Here is a 27381-nt window from a genome sequence, read left to right as displayed (position 1 = left end):
AGTCCGAATCGGACGTAGCAAATGTATGAGTTTTTGCAATTTACTGGGTCTAGCTTGGACCACTTGCTTCGATTAGCCTATATGGGGAAACATGTCGGGGATACTAATTCATTAAGAGGTCAACTTGGTGGACATTTCAGGCGCGAATAAAAGGAGAGTGCTGCGTAACCATCCACGAAATTTGAAGTTCCCCGGGGGAAAAAATAAAATGCAGGTGAATGCAATGAATTTATTGTTTTTTAGTGGAGAACGTAATATCTTGCTCAGCTTGCTACTTATCATGTAGATAATATATATGTTGGCGAACCTTTGCACCACAGGTATCCCCCAAACAATAACGTCAAATATGTTATAGTAACGTTATATATGTAATTATAGTATTTGTATTAGGGGTTTCTGTTTGGGGGTACCTGTGCTTTGCACTAGCTTGGTCATGATTTTATATTGGGGGATAGGCCACCCATACGTGGGCAGGACACCCGAATATATAAATAACATGTAGTTGGGAAGGGAGGATAAGTGTACTTATAATAAACTTGAAGACAGGCTAAGTCTGTTTATTGCAATTGTGCAACAGTCTAGCAATTTGTTTATTTCTACAGGCAGTTTGGATGTTCCGTGAAAATGCACGTGCTCGTTGTATCTTGTGTGATCCAAGCTGTTTGGAGGATCATGCTTTTCTTGTGGTTTGTTTTGTGCTATAAAAGGGTGATATGTTTCCTCGAGAAAAATTTGAATTTCAGGTGTTAAAATAAGCCATTTCAAGTCTTCTGAACAGAAAGAAAGAAATGTTTTATTTAACACGCACTCAACACATTTTATTTTACGGTTATATGGCGTCAGACATATGGTTAAGGACCACACAGATTTTGAGAGGAAACCCGCTGTCGCCACTACATGGGCTACTCTTTCCAATTAGCAGCAAGGGATCCTTTATTTGCGCCTTTGTTGAACCAGTTATGGATCACTGGTCGGTGCAAGCGGTTTACACCTACCCATTGAGCCTTGCGGAGCACTCACTCAGGGTTTGGAATCGGTATCTGGATTAAAAATCACATGCCTCGACTGGGATCCGAATATGAACCAAGTAGACCTTTTTCTATTTTGTTTTTTGCACCAGCAGACACTCGATATGTATACGCCTGTATGTTTTAGTTCTGAAAGCGGCCCATTTGCTTCAGGGTGTGTGTATGTGTGTGTGTGTGTGTTCGTCCGGACCCCCCGAACCCCCTAGCATACGCCCCTGTGTATACTAGTATATGAGTTGGTACACCACACCCTGTAGGTATACCACACCCTGTAGGTATATGCAGTCATGCAGAACCAATTGAAACCTGCTGTATCATACGGGTAGAGTCGTGGTGTTCCATGGAATATACTGGCGAGTTCTAGCCTAAGAATCAACGTATCTATACATCAGCCCCGGGTAGGATTTCAGCTTGATATCATAACTCACAACAGTACATAGATACAGTTTGTAAAAGAATAGTCATGTCACATGACACAGTGCCACCAATGCCACGATCTGTTTACGGTTTACATGGGTAACGGTTTCCAATAGCGTGTCCGATATGCCGCAAAGAGTTACTCCCAAAGACGACACCAGTCTAAAAACAACTCGCTCATTTTAAAATCTTTGCGTCAACTCGACATTTTGTTGTGAACAGCTAATATCAGTAAGTAACTATTATTTGTGAATTTAGTGTTTATTAATTAAGGTTATATTTCAATTTTCATTGTGGTCACAACACATCATTTTTTTTTTGTGTTGATGCATATGGCCTATTATGGGTCACACAGTTCGTCCACCCACTTCGGACAATTCGACCAATTAGACCAATAAATCTAAAATGTTATTTCTTAGCCATTGGAATGGTTATATCATTTTCGTTTTGTGGTAAACTACTAGTATACGAAGCAAACTAAATTTCAGTGGCACTATCAACTTGTTATTGTCTGTGTCCAGTATAGTACTTTATTGATATGTCATTGTTGAGTGATCAGCTATACTCTATTATCTATACTCTATACTCTCCACTCTCTCTCTCTCTCTCTCTCTCTCTCTCTCTCTCTCTCTCTCTCTCTCTCTCTCTCTCTCTCTCTCTCTCTCTCTCTCTCTATATCTATATATATATATATATATATATATATATATATATATATATATATTATTATTAATAGTATTATAAATTATATATATATAACGTCCAGAGGACGAATCATCTGCATCCCATTTGCAGACAATTCAATTCTCTTAAAAATAGTATATATATAATGTGTATGTATGTATATATATATATGTGTATGTGTATGTGTATATGTGTATATGTGTATGTGTATGTATATATATATATATATATATATATATATATATATACATATACATATACATACACATATACATATACATATATACATACACATACACATACACATACACATACACATACACATACACATACATATATATATATGTGTATGTGTGTGTGTGTATGTATATATATATATATATATATGTATATGTGTATGTGTATATATATATATATATATATATATATATATATATATATATATATATATATATATATATATATATATATATGGACATTGTCTTCAAACATTACGTGAAATTAAATCATGTGCTGCTGTGCATTGAATTTTCTCACAAATAATTAGTATTTATGTCAACAAAACTTAACAAAATTAAGGCAACTTATAGGTTTGTCACAAAATATCTAGTGTATGTAACAATATAATATTTGACTTGATCAAAAGTCAGATGTACGAACAAACTCTGCAAAGTAATAAAAATGTAATGTAGCTCAAGGATTTGAAAATAATACACACTGAAGGTGGATTTGTAGTGTCTAACTGTAGTGTCCATAAACTTTAAAAAAGCATGATTATAAATTTAGATACATTAGTGTTTTTCTTAGCTTGTTTTAGCATGGTGCAGCACCATGCCTTAATAGTCTAGTGTCATCTTGTCTTAATCAGCACGATGCTGTCCTGCAATTCAACAAGCCTTCTTTAATATTTAATTCTAAAATGAATCGTAGTCATAACAGCACCAGTACAAAACGGCCCTGACAGTTTGTCAAAAGAGCCTTATAAAAAGTCAAAACAGCCCTATAAAAAGTCAAAACTGCCCTAAAAAAGTCAAAACGGCCAAAGGCTCGAAGGACAACGGTTCATTCATGCAAGATAAATGGTATTGCCTTGTAGCTCGTTGAGCTGGTATGACCAGTAGCCTGACCCAGGGTACAGTTAATGTTTTGGGGTAAATTTTGATTACTAGTATTTATTTCAAATGGGGGGGGGGGGGGGGGGGGGGGGGGGGATTTTTAAGTCATTCCCTGTTATAGGCAAAATGCCTTTATAATGAGCTGTTGAAGTGTTACCAGTGATACTGTTGTTTTTATACATATATTTTTGGACTGCCTGTGATATATTGCTTATATCGGTTAATATTATTAGTAATGAGAATTAATTTAGTGTTATTGTACGATAACTATTTCCTTTGGCCATTTTGACTTGCATGTTCAGGGCCGTTTCATCCTGGGGCAGTTTTGATAGCATACATACCTTCTAAAATGACCCTATATAAAACCTCCGAAAATGTATTATTAATTAATAAAATATCCCTATTATATATTTTGCCATTAATTTATTAAAGCAAGCACATTAATTACATTTATTTTTATTTCATTAGTTTTTTGGTCTTTACTGAGAGAAAAAAAGTGCCCTAAAAATGGTGAAAATGCCCGAGAAGTGTTTAGTCAACAGTGCCTTGTCAAATGTCTAATGAAAACACTATACTTTATAAAAATACAAAAAAAAGTGTACTTAAATTTTCTCGTATTTTATTTTGTATGGCTACATCATGTTAAAATAAGAACAAACATAAATAGTATTACTGAATTTGTAATTGTCATTTTCATCTACCATTCACCCCTGAAAACAAGAAAGTTATGACTAGCAGGATATTCCTCATGCTGTAAATATTTCTGAATTAGTGTTTAGCTAATTTTTAACTTGCATAAACAATTAAGTTTACATTGAGACATAACAATGAAGATAGAATCCTACTTGAGGTGCTTTACATTCAGTAAGGATTCTCTGTATATTAAACCAAAAATATAAAAAGTTTGTGCTAAAATATAATTTGTCCACAACTAAGAAATTGAAAGTCAACAGTAATACCAGTAAGATACCAATAAGATACAGATTTCATATGAATATGATATATTAAATTCAAATATAGTGTATTTCATAAAATTTACTTATATATATAGTAAACAATTTAAGTCACACTGAAACAGTATACATGTAGCGATGTTGGTACTCACATCTGAAATGTTAATATTTTGAAAATAAATGTTCAGTTGATAGGTTACAGACACTACCAGATGATGTCCCATCTTCACATGAACAGTTAGATTTCCAGCTGATGAAATGGACATTATTAATAATCTCAAACATTTTAAAACTGTATTTTTCAAATATGGGAAATGCTACAATGTATTTGTTTTCTTTTAAAGACCTTTTATCGTTATTCAAAGTTGAATGATTTTGTTCAAATTTATGTTATTTATTTGGTGTTAACAGTTAGTTTATTTTCTGATGGTTTCATGAACATTATAAGCTAAAGAATGCACGTTATTAATTTTCTGACTGTATATATCTACATTATGATTTTATATCTAAAACTCTTGTTTGCTATTGTCCATAACCAAATATTATTGACTTTACTATTTCATGTTCTTTGCCCAGTCTTGAGTTGAGTGTATTGTGCCTTTAAAATAACACTATTACAAATAGTTGGAACTGGTTGTAATGTTAAAAGGTCTCAGTACACCTGACAGTTAAAATATTTTATTTTTTATATTCATACTTGTTAGTCGAGAAATGCATAAAAACCATACATGGTTCTTTAACATTCATTTGAATCTTAGATGAAATACAAACTTACACGTATGTTCACAACTGTTCATGAATCCGATATCCTGACAAATACCTCATTATTAGCTGGATGAAGTGCATTTATGTCTTGTTATATATAAGACTGTAGTGTCTGTAACATTAAGGTGAAAAAGAAACAAACTACAGTTATAAGCATAAACTTTGAATTATAATGCCTATTGATAAAATGTGCATACTTTTATTGAAATCAAATTTAGTTATATCTACCATGAATTGTTAATACAAACAGAAATGAAGTGTAAAATTTGTTTTTTTATGGATATGACATACCAAAATAATACATTTATGGCAAAGATAAAATATTTCAGTTTTATAGTTTATATAACACCATTAAATTGTTGGAATACATTAAAAGAAGTAAATAAACAATGATTTAGTTTGTGTTTATGTGGGTTTTTTATATTGTCATGGTGTTATACTACCAGTGAAGTGTCCATAACCACCCTTTGTTGGCAGATGAAAAAAAGTCATAGCTTTTTTCTCATTAATATTTGTTGAACAAAATTTTGGACTTACAAACCTTAAACATTTTACATCAGGAAAATATAAGTTTTGAGTGCCACAATTAAACTTTATTTTTGGACCAATGTGGAAGTGAATGGTACCCTTTATTGTAAACCCCCCCCCCCCCCCCCCCCAAAAAAAGCTGATAATCTATTGAAAAATGACCTGTAATTTAAAAAACATTGTGGTTTGAGCGGTGAATTTTTATTCACCTGCTAGGTCTTAAACGGATAGACTGCTTTCACAGGGTCTGCACCAGTAGACAAAAGGGGCGTGCATTCATATTTTCTGGGGGTGTAGAATGTTATTATAATTATAATTATTATTTTATTATATTTTATTATTATAATTACATATTATTATTATTATTATTAATAATATTATTATTATCAGTGTTTCTCTTCTTTTCTCAGACATGGCGTCAAGATTTGCAGATGATGAACAAACGTCGATGACAGGGGATGACGGGGTATCCTGCCCCCTATGTTTTGAGGTGTATTCGGACCCCAGGACCCTGCCCTGTGGACATACGTATTGCCTACGGTGTTTGCAGGACCACATTTGTGCCTGTACCAGTGGTGGCAACACCGCCAAATGTCCCCTCTGCATGGGTACCATCCAAATCCCAGACCAGACACAACCGAAAATCTCGTGGGCCACACAGTTCCCTCGTGTTGTGGCACTGGTGGATGCCATAGATCAAGTGAAGAGTTTGAAACGATGTGAGTTGATAGCTGGTGTTGAAAGTACAGTAGTATATATGAAAATAGGCTGGGTGGGTGGAAGGGTCCCAGATAAAGTGTCTGATTTTGAGGGTTCAGAAATGCTAGTGAATATCAAGTCTAGCTAACGTATTTAGGTGATCTCATTAGCATTATTAATGCTGCAATTAATTAATATAATTCAGATTAGATATTTAATAATTTTAAAATTGTTTAACACTAATGGTGTTAGACCAGCCTTTAAGTTATTTTCTGTAAGTGTAACCTGATGTATACAATGTGTTTATAATATATTCAAACTATTGATATTTGTAAAGATATTGAACTTAACAATAAAATGATTAATAGTGTACCAGCTGATCAAATTATGACTTGTATGACAATAAAATATTTTTTCAATAATTTTTACAATTATCACACACACACACGCACACGCACAGAGACTCAGATTCAGACACGCACACACAGACTCAGACATGCACACAGTGGTACACAGACAGACACACTAGTGATTTCCCTAGAAATTAGGCAAGGCATGGTAGACCAAACACATTTGGGGATTTTTACCATTTTTGGGGCACTTGTTTTTCATTAAAAATACACAAATTAATTGAAATAAACATTAATGTAATTTATGTGCTTGGTTTAATAAATGAATGGCAAAAGATATAAAATGCATATTTTATTAATTAATAATATCTTTTTTGGTGTTTTATAAAGGCAATTTTAGAATTAATTAGTGAAAAAGGCATGTTTAAACTCAGGGTAGCATGGTGCTGATTAAGGCAAGATGGTGCTAGACTATTGTTCTTGGTGCTGCACCATGCTAAAACAAGCTAGGGAAAACACTACACACACACACACACAGTGGTAAACACTCACACACACAGTGGTAAACACTCGCACACACAGTGGTAAACACTTGCACACACAGTGGTAAACACTTGCACACACTGATAAACACAAACACAGTGATACACACAGTGACACACAGTGATAACAGTCACACTCAATGCAGGGCTCAAAACGGCCTGTGGTCAGGTAGCCAAATGCGATCAATGTCCTGTTTGGGCAACTTAAATATTAAAAAATAATGGCGTTAGTCACCCAAATAATATTATCTTCTTTAGAGCTATCACATATGAGCCACTATTAATATTTGTATTCCACATTTTAATCTTGCTCGTGGTTTGATTACTTTAATTTGCCAACATCCATTATTTTTTGGGCCACCATATTTTTGTTTCCAAGTTTTGAACCCTGCAGTGACATACATGGTCACACTGTGACACACAAAACAACTGTGACACACAGTGATAAACACTCGCACACTGTGACAGTAATAAACACTCACACATTGACACAATGAAAATAACTCACACAGTGATAAACACTCATTGACACACACACAGTGATAAACACACGTACACACAGTGATGTACACACAGTGATAAACACACACACAATGAAACACACATACACACAGTGATAAACACACATACACACAATGATAAACACATGTACACACAGTGATAAACACACAGTGATAAAGACATACACATAGTGAAAAACACTCCCACAGTGCTAAACACACATAGTGATACACACACACACAGTGATACACAGACACACATATACACACACACACAGTGATACACACACAGTGACACAGTGATAAACATACACACACAAACACACTGACAGTGATAAACATACAAACAGGGACACATTGATAAATACACACACAAAATGACACATTGAGTAACAATGGGACACATTGATAAATACACACACAAAATGACACATTGAGTAACAATCACAGTGATGCACACACAGTGACAGACACACATAGTGACAGTGATAAATACACAGTGACACACACAGTGTCGGACACACAAAGTAATAAATATTCAGTGACACACAGTGATACAAAGTGATAAATACAGTGACACATACACACTCGGTGATAAACAGTCACACAGTGATACACACACACACACACACAGTCAGTGTTATATATACACAGTCACACAAAGTGATAAATAGACAGTGACACACACATACACAGTGACACACACACACACACACAGTGTTGGGCACACAAAGTAATAAATACTCAGTGACACACACACACAGTTACACAAAGTGATAAACACACACACACACACACACACACACACACACACACACAGTGACACAAAGTGATAAATACACAGTGACACATACACTCAGTGATAAACAGTCACACAGTTATACACACAGTCACACAGTGTTAAATACACACGGTCACACAAAGTGATAAATACAGTGACACACGCACACACACACAATGACACAAAGTGACAAATACAGTGACACACACACACACACACATACATACAGTGATACACACAGTGACACACAGTGATACAGTGATAAACACACACACAGTGACAGTGATTAACACTTGCACACAGTGACACATTGATAAACACTCAGACAAAGCGACACACACATACAGTGACACGGTGGTAAACACACATCACAGCACTCACACACCGTAACTCATAGTGATAAACACTCGCACATAGTGATAAACACTCACATAGTGATAAACACTCACACACTGTGACACACAGTGACACAGTGATAAACAGTGTTAAATACAGTCACACAGTGATAAATACACAGACACACAGTCACACAAAGTGATAAATACACACACAGTCACACAAAGTGATAAATACAGTGACACATACACACTCGGTGATAAACAGTCACACTGATACAGTCACACACAGTGTTAAATACACAGTCATGCAAAGTGATAAATACACAGTGACATACACATGCAGTGACAGACATACATAGTGACAGTAATAAATACACAGTGACACACACACACACACACACACACACACACACACACACAGTGGCAAACACAGTGACAAACACACAGTCACACAAAGTGTTAAACACACAGTCACACAAATGGATAAATACACAGTGACACACACACAAACACATACAGTGACCGACACACAGTGACACAGTCACACAAAGTGATAAATACAGTCACACACACACACACACACACACAGTGTCAGACACAAAGTAATAAATACTCAGTGACACACGCACAGTGACATAAAGTGATAAATACACAGTGACACATACACTCAGTGATAAACAGTCACAGTGACACACACACACATTGTCACACAGTGTTAAATACACAGTCACACAAAGTGATAAATACAGTGACACCACACACACAGTGACAGACACACAGTGACACAAAATAAACACACACACACACACACAGTCACACAAAATGATAAATACACTCTCACAGTCACACGGTGAAACAAACTGATAAATACATAAACACAGTCAGTGTTAAATACTGTCACACACACACACACACACACACACACAAACACACAAACACAAAGTGCTAAATACACACAGTCACACAGTCATAAATACAGGGACACACACAGAGACACACACACAGCCACACATTGATAAATACACAGTGAGAGACACACACAGGCAGACACTCACACAGTATTAAATACACAGTCACACAGTGATAAATACACAGTGACACACACACACACACACACACACACAGTAACAGTCACATACAGTGACACACACACAGTGTCACATATATCGATAAACACACAGTCACACAGAGTGATAGACACATTCACACAAAGTGATAAATACACAGTGACACACACACACACACACACACACACACACACAGTGATAAACACAGTCACACACAGTGACAAACACACAAAGGGACAGTCACACAAAACACACACATACAGTGATAAACACACAGTGACAGACACTCACACAAAGTGATAAATACACAGACACACACACACACACACACACACACACACAGTGTCAGACACAAAGTAATAAATACTCAGTGATACACGCACAGTGACACAAAGTGATAGACACAGTGACATAAAGTGATAAATACACAGTGACACAAATACACAGTGACACAAATACACAGTGACACATACACTCAGTGATAAACAGTCACAGAGTGACACACACACACATTGTCACACAGTGTTAAATACACAGTCACACAAAGTGATAAATACAGTGACACCACACACACAGTGACACACACAGTGATAAACACTAATACACACACACACACACACACACACAGTCACACAAAATGATAAATACACTCTGACAGTCACACAGTGAAACAAAGTGATAAATACATAAACACAGTCAGTGTTAAATACTGTCACACACACACACACACACAAACACACAAACACAAACACACAAAGTGCTAAATACACAGTCACAGTCATAAATACAGTGACACACACAGACACACACACACACACAGCCACATTGATAAATACACAGTGAGAGACACACACAGGCAGACACTCACACAGTATTAAATACACAGTCACACAGTGATAAATACACAGTGACACACACACACACACAGTGACAGTCACATACAGTGACACACACACAGTGTCACATATATCGATAAACACACAGTCACACAGAGTGATAGACACATTCACACAAAGTGATAAATACACAGTGACACACACACACACACACACACACAGAAAGTGTTAAATACACAGTCACACAAAGTGTTAAACACACAGTCACACAAAGGGATAAATACACAGTGACACACACACAAACACATACAGTGACCGACACACAGTCACACAGTCACACAAAGTGATAAATACACAGACACACACACACACACACACACACACAGTGTCGGACACAAAGTAATAAATACTCAGTAACACACGGACAGTGACACAAAGTGATACGAACATAGCCATAAAGTGATAGGTACACAGTGACACAATATACACAGTGATCAAATACAGAGTAACACATACACTCAGTGATATCAACAGTCACATTAGTGACACATCACACACATTGTCACAAAGTGTTTAAATACACAGTCACACAACGTGATAAATACAGTGACACCACAGTGACAAGGACATACACACAGTGATACAAATACTACTACTACTATTACACACACACAACATAACACAGTCACAAAAATGATAATACACTGATAAGTCACACAGTGAATAAACATGATAAATACATAATAACAGTCAGTGTTAAATTATTATTACATTATTACACACACACACACACACACAAAAAAACAAAAACACACCTACCTACACACCCTAAATTTTTTTTGGGGGGGTCACACAGTCATAAAACAGGAAACACACACAGAGACACACACACACAGCACACAGTGATAAACACACAGTGATAAACACACACACAGTGATAAACACACAGTAGTAAATACACACACACACAGTGATAAACACCTACACAGTGATAAACACACACACACAGTCATAAACACACACACAGTGATAAACACACACACAGTGATAACACAAACACACAGTGATACACACACCTACACAGTGATAAACACACACACACAGTGATAAACACATACACAGTGATAAACACACACACACACACACAGTGATAAACACGTAAATACAGTGACACAAACACAGTGATAAACACAGTCACACATCATAATACATACACAGTGATAAACACAAACACACACAGTGATAAACACAGTACACAGTGATAAACACCTACATACACACAAACACACACACAGTGATACACACACACACAGTGATAAACACACAGTGATAACATCTACAGTGACACCTACACAGTGATAAACACACACACACACAGTGATAAACACACAAACAGTGATAAATACACAGTGACACACACACAGTGACACACACACAGTGATAAACACACTACACAGTGATAAACACACACACAGTGATAACACACACACATACACAGTGATAAATACACACACACACAGTGATAAACACCTACACAGTGACAAACACACACACACAGTGATAACACACCTACACACAGTGATAAACACACACACACACACACATACAGTGATAAACACACTCACACAGTGTGATAAACACCTACAAAGTGATAAACATACACACACAGTGATAAACACACACATGATAGTGATACACACACACATAGTGATAAACACAAACACACACGGTGATAAACACACACACACAGTGATAAACACAGTGACACAGAGATAAACACACACACATACACAGTGATAAACACACACAGTGATAAACACACTCACACAGTGATAAACACACACACAGTGATAAATACACACATAAACACACACACACACACACAGTGACATGTATACACACAGTGACACACACATTGTTAAATACAGTGACAGACACACAGTCACACACACACACACATTCACACAAAGTGATAAATACACAGTGACACACACACACACACACACACAAACAGTGACACAGTGACAGAGTCACACACAGTGACACACACAGTCATACACAGTAACACAGTGTGAAACACAGTGACAAACACATACAGTGACACACACAGTGACACAGTCACACACAAGTGATAAATACACATAGACACACACATTTTTGCCAAATGACAATTTACACACAAAATATTTGTCATAACTAGAATATTAACAATGTAATAAATACTAGAAATTTCTTTCACATTGTGACACAAAGTGATAGATTCATTTTTAATTTTAAGTGATAAATACACACGTGACATTTCAAAACACAGTAAACAATCTTATTACAGTAACTACAATAGGGTGATAATGGGAGGGTGACACACACACACATTGTTGTGGGTTTAGTGTTAAATACACAGTCACACAAAGTGATAAATACAGTTTTTGTGTGTGTGTGTGTGTGGTTTTTTGCCTTTTGACACATGAAGAAATAAACAGTTACACACACACACTACACAGTGACACAAAACCGGTTTACACAGTCACACAGTAGAAACACATGATAATTATTTATAAACACATTCAGTGTTACTGTCACACCTCTGCAAACACACACAGACAGGCCACACAATCACATGTAAGGCACACACAGTCAGTCACACAGAGTGCTACCGGAGACAGTCACAGTCATAAAGACAGTGACACACACTGACCACACACACAGAACAGGCACACATATAAAGACACAGTGAGAGCACACACAGGACACACTCGCACAGTACTACAGATAAACAGTGTTACAGTGATACATACACAGTGACACACACACACACACACGTGACAGTCACACTTGTGACACACACACAGTGTCACAATATCGATAAACACAGTCACACAGAGTGATAGACACATTCACACAAAGTGATAAATAGTGGGACACACACCATTGGAACACTTGAACACTGAAAGTGTTCTCGTTTCGACAGTGCACACCAAGTGATAAGTACACAGTGACACACAGATTGAGAGACTCCACGTGACATACACACACTGACTATACACAGTTACACCATGTTTTTAAGTACACTGTAACATACAGTGACAGACACACAAAGTGATACACAGTGACAGACACGCACACCGTCACACAAAGTGATAAATACACAGTGACACACACACACACACACACAGTGACAGACACACAGTAGCAGACAAACATTGACACACTCACACACACACACAGTGACAAACACAGTGATAGATGCACAGATAAGTGTCAACACAACATAGACACATACATCTTTTCAAGTTTTGGTCAAATGATCATTTGAAGACAAAATATGTCATAAATGGAATATTAAATTGTCAATGGATAATTCATTACAAAATTATTTCATAAAATTAATTAAGACGATTCATGTTTAATTTTAATGTTAAGTTTTCATGTACATTTCTCACAAACAGTAAAAGTCCTATTAGTTTACCTAGAATGAGATTAATCATGTTGTTTTTTTGTAAAAACATTTGGGGTGTGTGTGTGTATTTTGTTTGGCTTTTTTCACATCATGAATTGAGATGAAATGTTATATGGGTAAACTATCAATGACAGCAAACCAGTTTATGGTAGCTGACAAATTAAATAAAAATGTACATGTAATTATTTATAATTTGTATTTTGTTTCCTAGGTGATGCCTCCTCTGCACACCCCCACACACAGGCCCTGGAATCTGTATGTAAAACACTGAAGTCAGTCTGCAGAATTCTGGAGAACGACATCAAGACTGAAATGGAAAGATTACAAAATGGTGTGAAAGTCAGCGCGGCAGAGGCATTCACAGAGATCGACCAGAGAGGGGAAGAAATAGTTAAAGTCGTCAAAGCGGAGCAAGAAAGGCTGAAGAAACTTTTAGAAAGTTCTATTGTAACTACTAACAATGACATTGACACAATATTCACTAAAGATAAACATTTATTAAATAAAGCACAAGAAAACTTAAAACTGGGCGAAAACCTCATAAAATCAGGGTCAGATTCTGACATCAAAACAAATATTTCTAAATTACAAAAATTAGCGTTAGAAATTTCTCAAACAAATCCTAAAACTGAAATTCCCGAGTTGAAAGTTACTTTGACCGACTTGAAAAAGAAAAACACTGAAACTTTTTCTGTTGACATTGGAGAAATATTACAACCCGACATAAAATCTCTGATTGAAACACAGAGAACAAAACTAATCAGGCAGACAGACAGACTGACACTGGCAGACACACGGACAGACAGACTGACACTGACAGACACCCGGACAGACAGGCAGACAAACAAACTGACACTGACAGACACCAGGACAGACACCAGAACAGACAGACTGACACTGGCAGACACACGGACAGACAGGCAGGCAGACAGACTGACACTGACAGACACCCGAACAGACAGGCAGACAGACAGACTGACACTGACACACACATTTCACACAAAGATATCAGGTAAACGTGATCCTTGTCTATCATCCATCGTGGTGCTGGAAGGTGAAAGATCTAAGAAAATTGTTGTAAGCGATTTGAGCAACTCCTGTGTAAAATGTTTCTCTGCTAAAAACTCTGAACTTTTGTTTAAATACAAACTTCCCAGTCAACCAGGCGGCCTTGCTAGGTCACGTGACCAGCAGGTTGTTGTCGCCCTGGCATATAAACGTCAAATATTATATCTGGATATACAAGATGATATCCGCCTAACAAACACACTGAACACTGGGAAACAGTACGAATACATATCAGTGTTGCCTAGCAACCATCTGGCAGTCAGTGAGTGGGGGTTAAGTGGGTGTGTAGACATTCTGGATGAGAGGGGTCGTGTCATTCAGTCTCTCCCCCGCGACTTGATCCCCCGCCCCTCGTGTCTGACAGTGAAAGGCGACTCTCTGGTGGTTGTATCAGAGGACAACAGTTTGAAATGTGTGACGTCATCAGGACATGTCACATGGCAGTCACGTTATTCAGCAAGGCTACGTGATCTACGTGGTGTCTCGTGTGACATGGAAGAGTTTGTTTATGTTTGTGCTGTTCAGAGAAATTGTATTGTCCAGTTGTCACGTGATGGAGAGGTCATCCGTGACGTCATCACGGACCAGGATGGATTGTCTGGACCTCGGTTTGTCTGTTGTGATCAGGATAATCTTTATGTCACTGAGAAAGATGGACACGTTAAAATATTTACATGGAGCAAAGCTAACCCGTGAAACTCTTCAAACTGACTCAAAATCTAATTAAAAACAATGTCTGGTAATATTATACACAAAACACAATTACAAGTTTTATGTTGCTGACAAACGAACAGTCGTACCATTTACTAATTAATTTAATTAAACGAGTAAACATCTTTTATTAACGTAAAATCAGGAAGAAAATGTGTAAAATCAAGAAAGAAAAATTATTATTAATTATTTTAAATTTTAATTTTTGTTTTGTTTTTAGAAAACTAAAATTCTTCAGCACAAACCAGACTGGGTATTAATTTAGTGTGAAGACAACTTATAGAAATGTTTATCTGCTGACAAATGTTCTTACATGTTCACACCTGAATCTTCTTTGATGTTGAAACACAACAGAAAATATGAAATCCAACAATGTGAAACATTTCACATATTTCTCCATATTTAACCACATCCATTTGACAAGAAATATTTCCACATCCAGAAAAAGTTAAATGCATCCATTTGACAAGAACTATTTCCACATTCAGGAAAAATTGAGAAATCTCATAAATATTGAATCGCATCCATTAGAAGAAAGCTTTGATTATTTCAAAATAATGAATCACATCCATTTGTACAAAGGAAATATTTGACCTGACGACTCGCACCCACATTTCTGAATATTTTTTTTCTTTTTAATATCACATCCTCATTTCAAACAAATTCATTCATTTTTCTTTGTTTCTAATTAAACACATTCATGAATTTTGTATGAAATTAGTTGTGAAAAAAATTTCAACATTCAAAATTCCATTTTTTTTTTTAAATCCTCACCTCGCTCACCCCACCCCCAAAAACCCCCACAAGAACCCCCCCCAACAAACCCCCCCCAACAAAACCCCCCAAACAAACAATAAAATAAAATAAATAAATAAACGCCAACCCACAACCGAGTTTGTAAGATGCAGGTAGGCCCTTATCAATCGATGGCGACTGCTTACTATAAACATTTTGCACTAACCACTAACACATAGTAGAATAAAGTGCTGTTTATGTTGAGCAAGCCCGTATGAACGATGTTTCAATGAGTGGGGGAAACGCAAGGACTTTGGGTCTATTGGGGGATACACATTCTCATTTGGAGATATATATATATCTTTATTTACAAACAAAAGAAAAACAAACCACCACCATCACCGACTCCCACGAGCCTGATGAGTTGATTAATCATTAGGTTTAGTAAATTAGCATTTTGTCTGGTTGTTCATCGATTGAGATTGTATCCGATGACATTTAGAGGTTTTCGCCCAGGTTTTATAATCATTTGGACATATTTTATTTATTTTATTACTTTTTTTGGTAATGATTGTTTAAACTTACATTGTCATTGTGTTCATGCGGTACCAAATATGGAATGTTTACATTAAATACAATGATCTTTCTTCGGCAAGTTCCGCTTCGTGTAGGCCTAAATATGTTTAAAATTAATTTTTGTATGTACTTATTGATATTTTATCACTGGCGCGTGTGCAATTTGTGTTTCCGATGTATTTTTCGGGGGAAGTACCTGCTAAAATCCAAGTACACCAATGATCTTACCTTGGCAAGTTCCGCTCCGTGTGGTCTATATGTTTAAAATTCATTTGTGTATATACTTATTTTATCACTGGCGCTTGTGCAGTTGGAGGGGAGAGGGGCATTTTGGACTACGTTTGTACACGTTGTTGCACTATGTAACTAATTAATCAAGCACTTATTATGCCTTGTAATCAAATAAATATGTATTGTTAAAAAGGTCTTGTTATTTTGTGCACTATTTGTGAATTGTTGTAAACATGAAAACAACAGTATTCATACATGTATAACACTGACTTTATACGCAGGTCGGATTCAGAGGGGGGTATCCTGCACCAATAGGTCTGCCGGGGGATTTGATACTATGTCCCATCGAACATCTACAGTGATGGAACTGGGGGTCGTATACAGGATAGGAACGACATCTGAAGTGGGGTCAGTCTTATTTGATATGAACGATATCTCAAGTGTGTGTGTGTGTGTGGGTGTGGGTGTGGGTGTGGGTCACAGTCTATAGTGGGGGACGTTACATGCCGATAACAACATCTGAAATGAGGGATCATAGCCTCTAGTTGAGGGGGTGGGGGATACAAGACAATACCAACAATATGTGAATACTGATGTGGGGGTCGCAGACTAGTTGGGGGGGGGGGGGAGGGGGTACCTGCTGATAGGAACGATATCTGAAGCGGAGGTGGGGGTTCACCTATGCTACCCCGCCTCATTCTGGTTCCTATGGGCCTATCTATATACAGTGATATAACTGTGGCATGTGCTACCCTGTCTGTGGGATAGTGCATATAAAAGATCCTTTGCTACTAATGGCAAAACTGTAGCGGGTTTTCTCTGTAAGACTATACGTTAATATTACCTAAATTTAAAATAAAAGTTAGTTTATTTCTTCTATGGCACCACTAGAGCACATTGATTTATTAATAATCGGCTACTGGATGTCAAACATTTGGTAATTCTGACATATTCTTAGAGAGGAAACCCGCTGTATTATTCTAAATTGTAGCAAGGGATCTTGTATATGCATCATCCCATAGACGGGGTAGCACATACCATGGCATTTGATATACCATTCGTGGTGTATCAGCTGGAACGAGAAATAGGCGCACCAAAATAGCAATGGGCGCAACAACGAGGATAGATCCTAGAAAGACCGCACATCAGGCGTGTGCTTTATCACGGAGATACGTCGCCCTCCCTGGACCTGAATAGAATTACACCGGTAGGTACAGTAATGTCACTTATGGTCACATAATTGCAGATGGAGGAATAATGTTATATAATTTTATAAAAGGGCTTAATTGAAGAAATGATTTGTGTTCTGTTCACTTACCATTGGAATTGCTTGATCACATCTTAGTGGCCCGAGTATTAAAACTCACCCTATTGTAAGTTGTCCACGGTGACCAATAAAACTGTATCTTTTTTCTCTTTAATTTTCTTTCTTTCTTTCTTTCTTTTTTTTTTTTTTTTTTAAATTGAAGAAAAACGTGACATGTAGCACGCCACGTGGTTCAGCAAGTTTGTTTGTTTTGTTTAACAACACCACCAGAGCATATTGATTTATTAATCATCAGCTATTGGATGTCAAACATAAGGTAATTTTGACAGTATTTTTCCATTTGTAGCAAGGGATCTTTTATATGCACCATAGATTTTTTTCTTCAGTACAAACCTGACCGAGTATTAAAAAGAAGAAGAAAGAAATGATTTATTTAACGACGTACTCAACACATTTTATTTACGGTTATATGGCGTCAGACATATGGTTAAGGACCACACAGATTTTGAGAGGAAACCCGCTGTCGCCACTATATGGGCTACTCTTCCGATTAGCAGCAAGGGATCTTTTATTTGCGCTTCTCACAGGCAGGATAGCACAAAACATGGCCTTTGTTGAACCAGTTATGGATCACTGGTCGGTGCAAGTGGTTTACACCTACCCATTGAGCCTTGCAGAGCACTCACTCAGGGTTTGGAGTCGGTATCTGGATTAAAAATCCCATGCCTCGACTGGGATCCGAACCCAGTACCTACCAGCCTGTAGACCGATGGCCTGCCACGACGCCACCGAGGCCGGTGACCGAGTATTAATTCAATGTGAAGACGAGTTTATATAAATGTTTTTCAGCCGATAAATATTCTTCCCTGTTTACACCTGTATACCTTTGATGTTGCAACACGAAAATATGAAATTTAACAACGTGACACACTTCTCCATATTTAATCACATTCATTTGACAAGAAAGAGTTCCACATTTAGAAATAATTAAACACATCCTTTTTATATATATAAACAAATCTTCGAAATATTAAAAAAAAATAAAAACCCAATAATAAAAAACTCTCCCCACCTTCATCTCCCCCAAAACAAACTTACAAAGTAATCAAGTAACGGCGACTCAGTTCACTATAGACTTTTTGCACTAACCCCTCACGCATAGACGTTGATTAGGCCCGTAGAAAGCTCTGATGGAGACACAATCTGTCGCGTGGAGCGCGGGCAGGCCAGCTTTATATGTTAGAACACACACACACACACACACACACACACACACACACACACACACACGAACACCACCCCCCCCCCCCCAAAAAAAAAGAGAAAAAAAAAAGAGAGAGAAAGAACAACCTGCCTAGCTCCGACCCTCGCCCGGTTCCTACGGCTTGAGGAGTTAATTAGGTTTAGTCAATTAGTATTGGCTCTCGTTGTTCATCGAATAAGACTGTGTCTAAGTACATGTAGAGGTTTTCACCCAGGTTTTATTATCTTAATCATTTACACGTACATAAAATAAAGTAATTTAGTATCGTTAAAACTGAAGTCTTTCAGTAGGCCTATATATCTGCGTAAGGCGGGGATATTTACCGTGTGCGGGAAAGGGCGAATGTCAAGTTAATAATCAGTGTATTTACAAGTTTGTAGACCATACAATATTAAAATGATTTGTATTAATCATAGCACCAAATATTAATATATCATAACAACAGCCCCCGTGCTTATAAAATGTTTAGAGTCTGGACTAAAGACTAATAGAAGAAGAAGAAGTTTGTTTTGTTTAACGACACCACTAGAGCACATTGATTTATTAATTATCGGCTATTCGAGGTCAGACATATTGTCATATTAACACAGTCATAGAGATGAAACCCGCTACATTTTTCCATTAGTAGCAAGGGATCTTTTATATGCACCATCCCGCAGATAGGATAGCACATACCACGACCTTTGATATACCAGTAGCGGTGCACTGGCTCGAACGAGAAATAGCCCAATGGGCCCACCGACAGGGATCGACCCCAAGCGAACACTTTGCCACTGGGCTACATCCCGCCCCCACAAATTTTAAACGTCGCACGTTCATCGTCCCCCCATTTGTGATCTGAGTGTAAAAGACAATTCAGATCGTAGACCGAGAGCATCAAGATAGCGTTTTACTACTGGGCTACGTTCCGCCCCCAAGACTAATAGAGCCTGAGACTCTAAAAGTCATGGCAACGCCATACAAACTGTATGCAGGTGATGTCATTAAAGATTGAGTCTGGACTTTTATAAGCATTGGCCCTGGATGTTAGTGGGTTATTCTAGCTCCCTATTGCCAGTCCATTGATGACGCCGTTGCCGTAGAGGTAGAGCGCTCGTCGAACCCACTCGGTAGACCCGTCTTTGCACTGTCCTCGAACAAAATGTTTGACAGTACTGATCTTAACGATAAACTGGACATTGATTTCTGTTGATGGCAAACCTGGTCATAGGGTTAATGTTATGTACTTTCAGTCTGTTGTAGGTACGACTGGTATATCAAATATCGTGTTATGTGCTGTCGTGTCTGTGGAGACGTGCATATCAAAGACCGCTTGCTGATACCCAATAGCCGATGATTAATTAATCAATGATATATAATGGAAAGAAAGAAATGTTTTATTTAACGACGCACTCAACACATTTTATTTACGGTTATATGGCGTCAGACATATGGTTAAGGATCACACAGATTTCGAGAGGAAACCCGCTGTCGCCACTACATGGGCTACTCTTTCCGATTAGCAGCAAGGAATCTTTTATTTGCGCTTCCCACAGGCAGGATAGCACAAACCATGGCCTTTGTTGAACCAGTTATGGATCACTAGTCGGTGCAAGTGGTTTACACCTACCCATTGAGCCTTGCGGAGCACTCACTCAGGATTTGGAATCGGTATCTGGATTAAAAATCCCATACCTCGACTGGGATCCGAACCCAGTACCTACCAGCCTGTAGACCGATGGCCTAACCACGACGCCACCGAGGCCGGTTTGTCAGTACAAATAGTTTATTATAATAAAAAATAGCAAACACAAATATTTTCTCAGTGATTGTATTATTATTATTACATTGAGTTGGACTATTTAAAGGAATATTATAATTGATTTGCAGGATTTTAATTTATCTAAATATGGATTATAAATAGAACTGACCAACCCACGCGCGTTTGCAGGATATTATGGGGGGGGGGGGGGGGGGGGGGACGGTGTCTAGACTGTGGCGTGCGAAGTTCGAGTTATCCTTCCCCGGAATTTTTTTTTCTTAAATTTTTAAATTTTACGTTTTTAAAGAAGAACATTTAGATGGAGCAGGGGATTCAACCGCTGAATACCCCCCCCCCCCCCGCACATGCGTTTAGGGGCGGGCGTTAGCCACTAGATCATTCGCCTATGATATGAAATAAGTTTGGTCAACTACATGTTTTAAGGTGGGGTTTTTTTCTAGTATTATATCAGGTGATTTGAAAAATAAAAGCCCCCAAAAACAAAATAAAAACAAAAACAAAACAAATTTACCATCTCCCCCCACCCCCCCCCCCCCAAAACCCCCCAAACAAAAAAAAAAATAAAACAAAACCCAAAGAAACAAAAAAAAAAAAAAAAAAAAAAAAAAAAAATCGTCCCACCTTTTGAAGTTGAATAGCGAAACGTATGCAATGAAGAAAAGTGTAATTTTGCACAAAATCAATTTATTGTGCTGTGTGTTGATGGCACAGTTTTAATTTTATTTGTGCCTTACTTTTAAAATGATGCGTGATACAAAACATGATGTAAAAAAAATGCATCAGTAAAAACTACCCAGCATCTACTGTACGTATGACGTACTTACTACAACCAATTGCTGATTGACCCGCCAGTGTCAATCTTATAGCACTTTTTTTTCTTTTGTTACAGGATAAAGGAAGAAGGAAATGTTTTTATTTAACGACGCACTCAGCACATTTTATTTACGGTTATATGGCGTCAAACATACGGTTAAGGACCATACAGATATTGAGAAAGGAAACCCGCTGTTGCCACTTCATGGGCTACTCTTTTCGATAAGCAGCAAGGGATCTTTTATATGCACCATCCCACAGACTGGGTAGCACATACCACAGCCTTTGATATACCAGTCGTAGTGCATTGGCTGGAACGAGAAATAGCCCAATGGACCCACCGACGGGGATCGACCCCACACCGACCGCGCATCGAGCGAGCGCTACACCACCAGGCTACGTCCCGCCTCTGTGTTATAGGATAAAATACATTTCTTTATTTCTTAGAGTCTTATTTTTGCCCCTAACATGTCGAGATTTCTTCTATAGCACATTCTACAGGTGAAATTGTCCGTTATGACCTCTGTCGACTTTCTCGGAGAGGCAGTTCCAAACTGAATAGTCCACAGGGTTGTGGTCGAGGATCATAAAAAGGAAATTTCAAAACGTTGTGGGCAAAAATAACATTCGAAGAAATAAAGAAGTGGGTTTTTTTTCTATCCTTGACAAAAATAAAGGTCTGCGTAAAAAAGAAAAGGTGCAACAATCAACCATCCTTTGTGAAACATGGTAGATGTTGAGTAGATTATCAATGGTATAACACCATGTGTTGCATCGTAAGCCAAATATCAAAACACAAATGTCACCATCAATACACGATATAATAAAATATTTTTGTGCACAAAGTCAATGCTCTGCTTCACATACTTTTTCAGTTATTCAACCTTTAAAATGCTGTTTTTATTGTTATTTGGCGGATTTCTTTTTGTTTCTTTTGAATGGCTCGCGTATATATATATATATATTTATATATATATATATATATACTCTTCAAAAAAAGAAACGCAAAAGGGTACAAATGGGTTATAACTCCGATTTTATGTTTCCTACCGGTTCATGCTTTGTGAATATAAGGTCATTGCATGTCCCAAACACATCCCCACAGTTACATTCGATAAAACGCAGCTACTGTACAATAAAGTTCCAAAATGTGAATATTCGCAAAAACGCAGCCACGTGCAAACCATGTCACCACTGCACGTGCGTTGTCTGCACGTGCAACATGAACACCGACAGTATAAAAGTGCAGGGTGTTCGCTTGCCTGGCCTCTGTATCTGGCCGACAGTTGACAATCCAGGACATGCCACGTCGCAGTGAACCGCAGAGAAACAATGCCATCGGCCGACTAGACGCAGGCGAATCCAGAACGGCCGTTGCCAGGGCATTCCATGTGTCCCCAAGCACCATCTCCAGACTGTGGGACCGTTACCAGCAACATGGATCAACACGTGACCTCCCTAGATCCGGTCGACCACGGGTCATTACCCCCGGGCAGGACCGCTACATCCGGGTACGCCACCTTCGGGAATGATTGACTACTGCCACCTCCACAGCCGCAGCAATACCAAGTTTGCGCAGGATATCCGACCAGACCGTACGGAACCGCCTACGTGAGGTAGGAATTCGTGCCAGACGTCCAGTTCGAGGTGTCATCTTAACATCACAACACCGTCGACTCCGACTGCAGTGGTGCCAGTTTCATCGACAATGGCCTCAACTGCGATGGAGACAGATGTGGTTCAGTGACGAGTCCCGATTTCTGCTCCGACGTCATGATGGAAGATGTCGCGTGTATAGGCGTCGTGGTGAACGTTATGCGGCAAACTGCGTGCAGGAAGTGGACAGATTCGGCGGGGGTAGTGTCATGGTGTGGGCAGCCATCTCACACACTGGCAGAACTGACCTGGTCAACGTGCAGGGCAACCTGAATGCACAGGGCTACATTGACCAGATCCTCCGGCCACACATCGTTCCAGTTATGGCCAACGCCAACGCAGTGTTCCAACATGACAACGCCAGGCCTCACACAGCACGTCTCACAACGACTTTCCTACAGAACAACAACATTAATGTCCTTCCTTGGCCATCGATATCACCGGATTTGAACCCAATTGAGCATCTATGGGACGAGTTGGACCGACGCCTCCGACAGCGACAACCACAGCCCCAGACCCTGCCCGAGCTGGCAGCAGCCTTGCAGGCCGAGTGGGCCACCATCCCCCGGGACGTCATCCGTACTCTGGTTGCTTCAATGGGCAGGCGGTGCCAGGCAGTTGTCAACACACGCGGAGGCCACACCCGGTATTGACCCCAGATGACCTTGACCTTGGTGGTGTGTCCTATCACTTACTCACAATGGACTAGAGTGAATTGTGAACAATCCTGCAACATTTGGTAATTATCGGACTCACCATTCAATAATTAAATCAATTCTCCAAATGTTACGACAATGTGGTTTTGCGTTTCTTCTTTTGAAGAGTATATATACGAATAGAAAATCCTTCTGTGTTGCTGGCACCTTTCCTCTAAAGTAGCAAGGGGGCTTGAGATAATATATTTTATATAAAGAAAAAGTCAGAAGGCTCCTTTAAAAGTCATATATCCCTCTTTAATTAAATTTTCGCCTGTTTCACGGAAATTTTAAAACTAAGCTAAAGAAGTCAAACCATACTGCATGAAAACAATTATATATATAATTTTATATATATATCGTCAGCCTCATTTTAGAGCTTTTGAGAAAAATGAAAGAAAGAACCACAGGTTTTTATACTGTTTGTATAAAAAGCTGCCCCCCCCCCCCCCCCCTCATTTTATTACTCCCTCATATTATATTGCCTTTTTATAGATGATTAGATTTCGTTTTGTTACAGCTTTGGTATATCTAATCACAGCTTGAAAAACTGTGAAATCGGTTGCTGCTGCTTAATTCTATTAGGGCACCCGTCAGGCGCTGGATGTAGCCTAGTGGTAAAGCCCTCGCCAGATGCGCAGTCGGTCTGGGATCGATCCCCGTCGGTGGGGCCATTAGGCTATTTGTCGTTCTAGCCTGTGCACCATGACTGGTATATCAACGGTCATGGTATGTGATGTCCTGTCTATGGGATGGTGCATATAAAAGATCCCTCTCTCTAAGGCGATATGTCAGAATTACCAAATGTTTGACATTCAATAGCCGATGATAAATAATGTGCTCTAGTGGTGTCGTTAAACAAAAACACATTCAACTTTTACGGCACCTGTCAATTGTGAGCACATAATTTGTCACATGTATGGCGATATAATGTGTCTGTTAGAATGTCTATAAAAGAGGAAGGAAGGAAATGTTTTATTTAACGACGCACTCAACACATTTTATTTACGGTTATATGGTGTCGGACATATGGTTAAGGACCACACAGGTACTGAGAGGAAACCCGCTGTCGCCACTTCATGGGCTACTCTTTACGATTAGGAGCTAGGGATCTTTTATATGCACCATCCCACCTAGAAAAGAGATTACTCAACAACTACCTCACACAAAATTTGGCGATTTTTAGATCTCTCTTCCTCAAGTCAGGTTAGGTCAGAGGGTTTTGCATGCACATTCAGAACAAGCTGGCTGTAGCGCACGCCTGTCATGGGCTCCAAGTGAATTTTCTCCTTTTCTTCCAGTATATTTTCCGAGGTAGCATAACTCGACTTCCCTAAAAACCTCACTTGCCACAGTACCCCCCCCCCCCCCCCCACCTCGCGCACAATTTCCTGTACACGCGCCTGAGTTTTTATTATAGACCAACTCAGTATAATAATTCACGATGCTTTCTGTTGCAGTCCATGTCAGTATGGTAATTCACTATTACACGGCAGCTTATATTACACAGTTAAAGTTTGTTTTGTTTAATGACACCACTAGAGCACATTGATTTATTAATCATCGGCTATTGGATGTCAAACATTTTGTAATTTTAACATGTTGCTACATTTTTCCATAAGTAGCAAGGGATCTTCTATATATACCATCCCACAGACAGGATGGCACATACCATGGCCTTTGATATACCAGTTGTGATACACTGGTTAAAACGAGAAATAGCCCAATGGGCCCACCGACAGGGATCGATCCCAGACCAGCCACGCGGCACACGAGCGCTTTACCATTGGGCTACGTCCCGCTCCACCTTATATTACAAATGAAGGAAGAAAGAAATGTTTTATTTAACGACGCACTCAACACATTTACGGTTATATGGCATCAGACATATGGTTAAGAACCACACAGATATATAGAGAGGAAACCTGCTGTCGCCACTTCATGGGTTACTCTTTTTGATGATCAGCAAGTGCGAGTGCGAGTGCGAATAATGTTTTACATGCTCATATACCACTAGAGTTTCGAGCATGTCCGTCCCGGGGCCTGTCTCTGGATAGCCAGGGGCTTGTCCCGGGACAGAAAAAAATTAAGCGGACAATTTTGAAATTTACATCCAAAAATTAAATAGTGTGCCTTTAAAATTTTGATGCGCATCTCTAATATAATTAATGAAGAAAATTCTACTCATTAAATTTGGTCGCTAGATTAGATCGGGTGGTCAAAATGAAATTAGATAAGATGGGGGGGGGGGGGGGGGGGTGGGGGGGGGGGGGGGGGGGGGGGGGGGGGGGGGGGGTTGTGGGGGGGTGTAAAGTTGAAAATGGGTAGAATTTTGAAAATAGCAATTAGTAAAAAAGTTAATAGAATTTAAAAAAAAAAGAGAAAAAAGTTACAAGCCAAAAATAAAAATAAATGACTGCTCGGTCGAATATTTATATAATTTGGAGCATTTCAGAAGGACAGTCCAAAAATAAATAAGAGAAAGAAGTGAGGATCGGACTATTTAATAATATTAAAAAAAGAAAGTAATTTCGACATAAACA

The 27381-nt window shown here is 38.5% G+C and overlaps 1 protein-coding gene across 1 annotated transcript; it reads left to right on the top strand.

The window, feature by feature from the left end:
* The first annotated feature begins 1438 nt into the window (after window positions 1–1438).
* LOC121374560 (tripartite motif-containing protein 5-like) lies at window positions 1439–15824 on the top strand. Its single transcript, XM_041501666.1, has 4 exons — window positions 1439–1676; window positions 5901–6209; window positions 14272–14980; window positions 15218–15824. Exons 2-4 carry the CDS (start codon window positions 5903–5905, stop codon window positions 15822–15824), a joined length of 1623 nt encoding a protein of 540 aa, XP_041357600.1. The 5' UTR covers window positions 1439–1676; window positions 5901–5902.
* The last annotated feature ends 11557 nt before the right edge of the window (window positions 15825–27381 follow it).

This window comes from Gigantopelta aegis, chromosome 6 (genome assembly GCF_016097555.1).
Source record: "Gigantopelta aegis isolate Gae_Host chromosome 6, Gae_host_genome, whole genome shotgun sequence".
Taxonomy (NCBI): Eukaryota; Metazoa; Mollusca; class Gastropoda; order Neomphalida; family Peltospiridae; genus Gigantopelta; species Gigantopelta aegis.
The sequence above is the reverse complement of the archived record's forward strand: the minus strand, read 5'-3'. Positions and strand labels throughout refer to the sequence as shown.

Coding starts and splice junctions, on each gene's coding strand:
- LOC121374560 (XM_041501666.1), top strand. CDS start 5,903: ATGGCGTCAAGATTTGCAGATGATGAACAAACGTCGATGACAGGGGAT. Junction 6,210..14,271: donor AGTGAAGAGTTTGAAACGAT/GTGAGTTGATAG, acceptor TTTGTTTCCTAG/GTGATGCCTCCTCTGCACAC. Junction 14,981..15,217: donor GCAGACACACGGACAGACAG/GCAGGCAGACAG, acceptor CAAACTTCCCAG/TCAACCAGGCGGCCTTGCTA.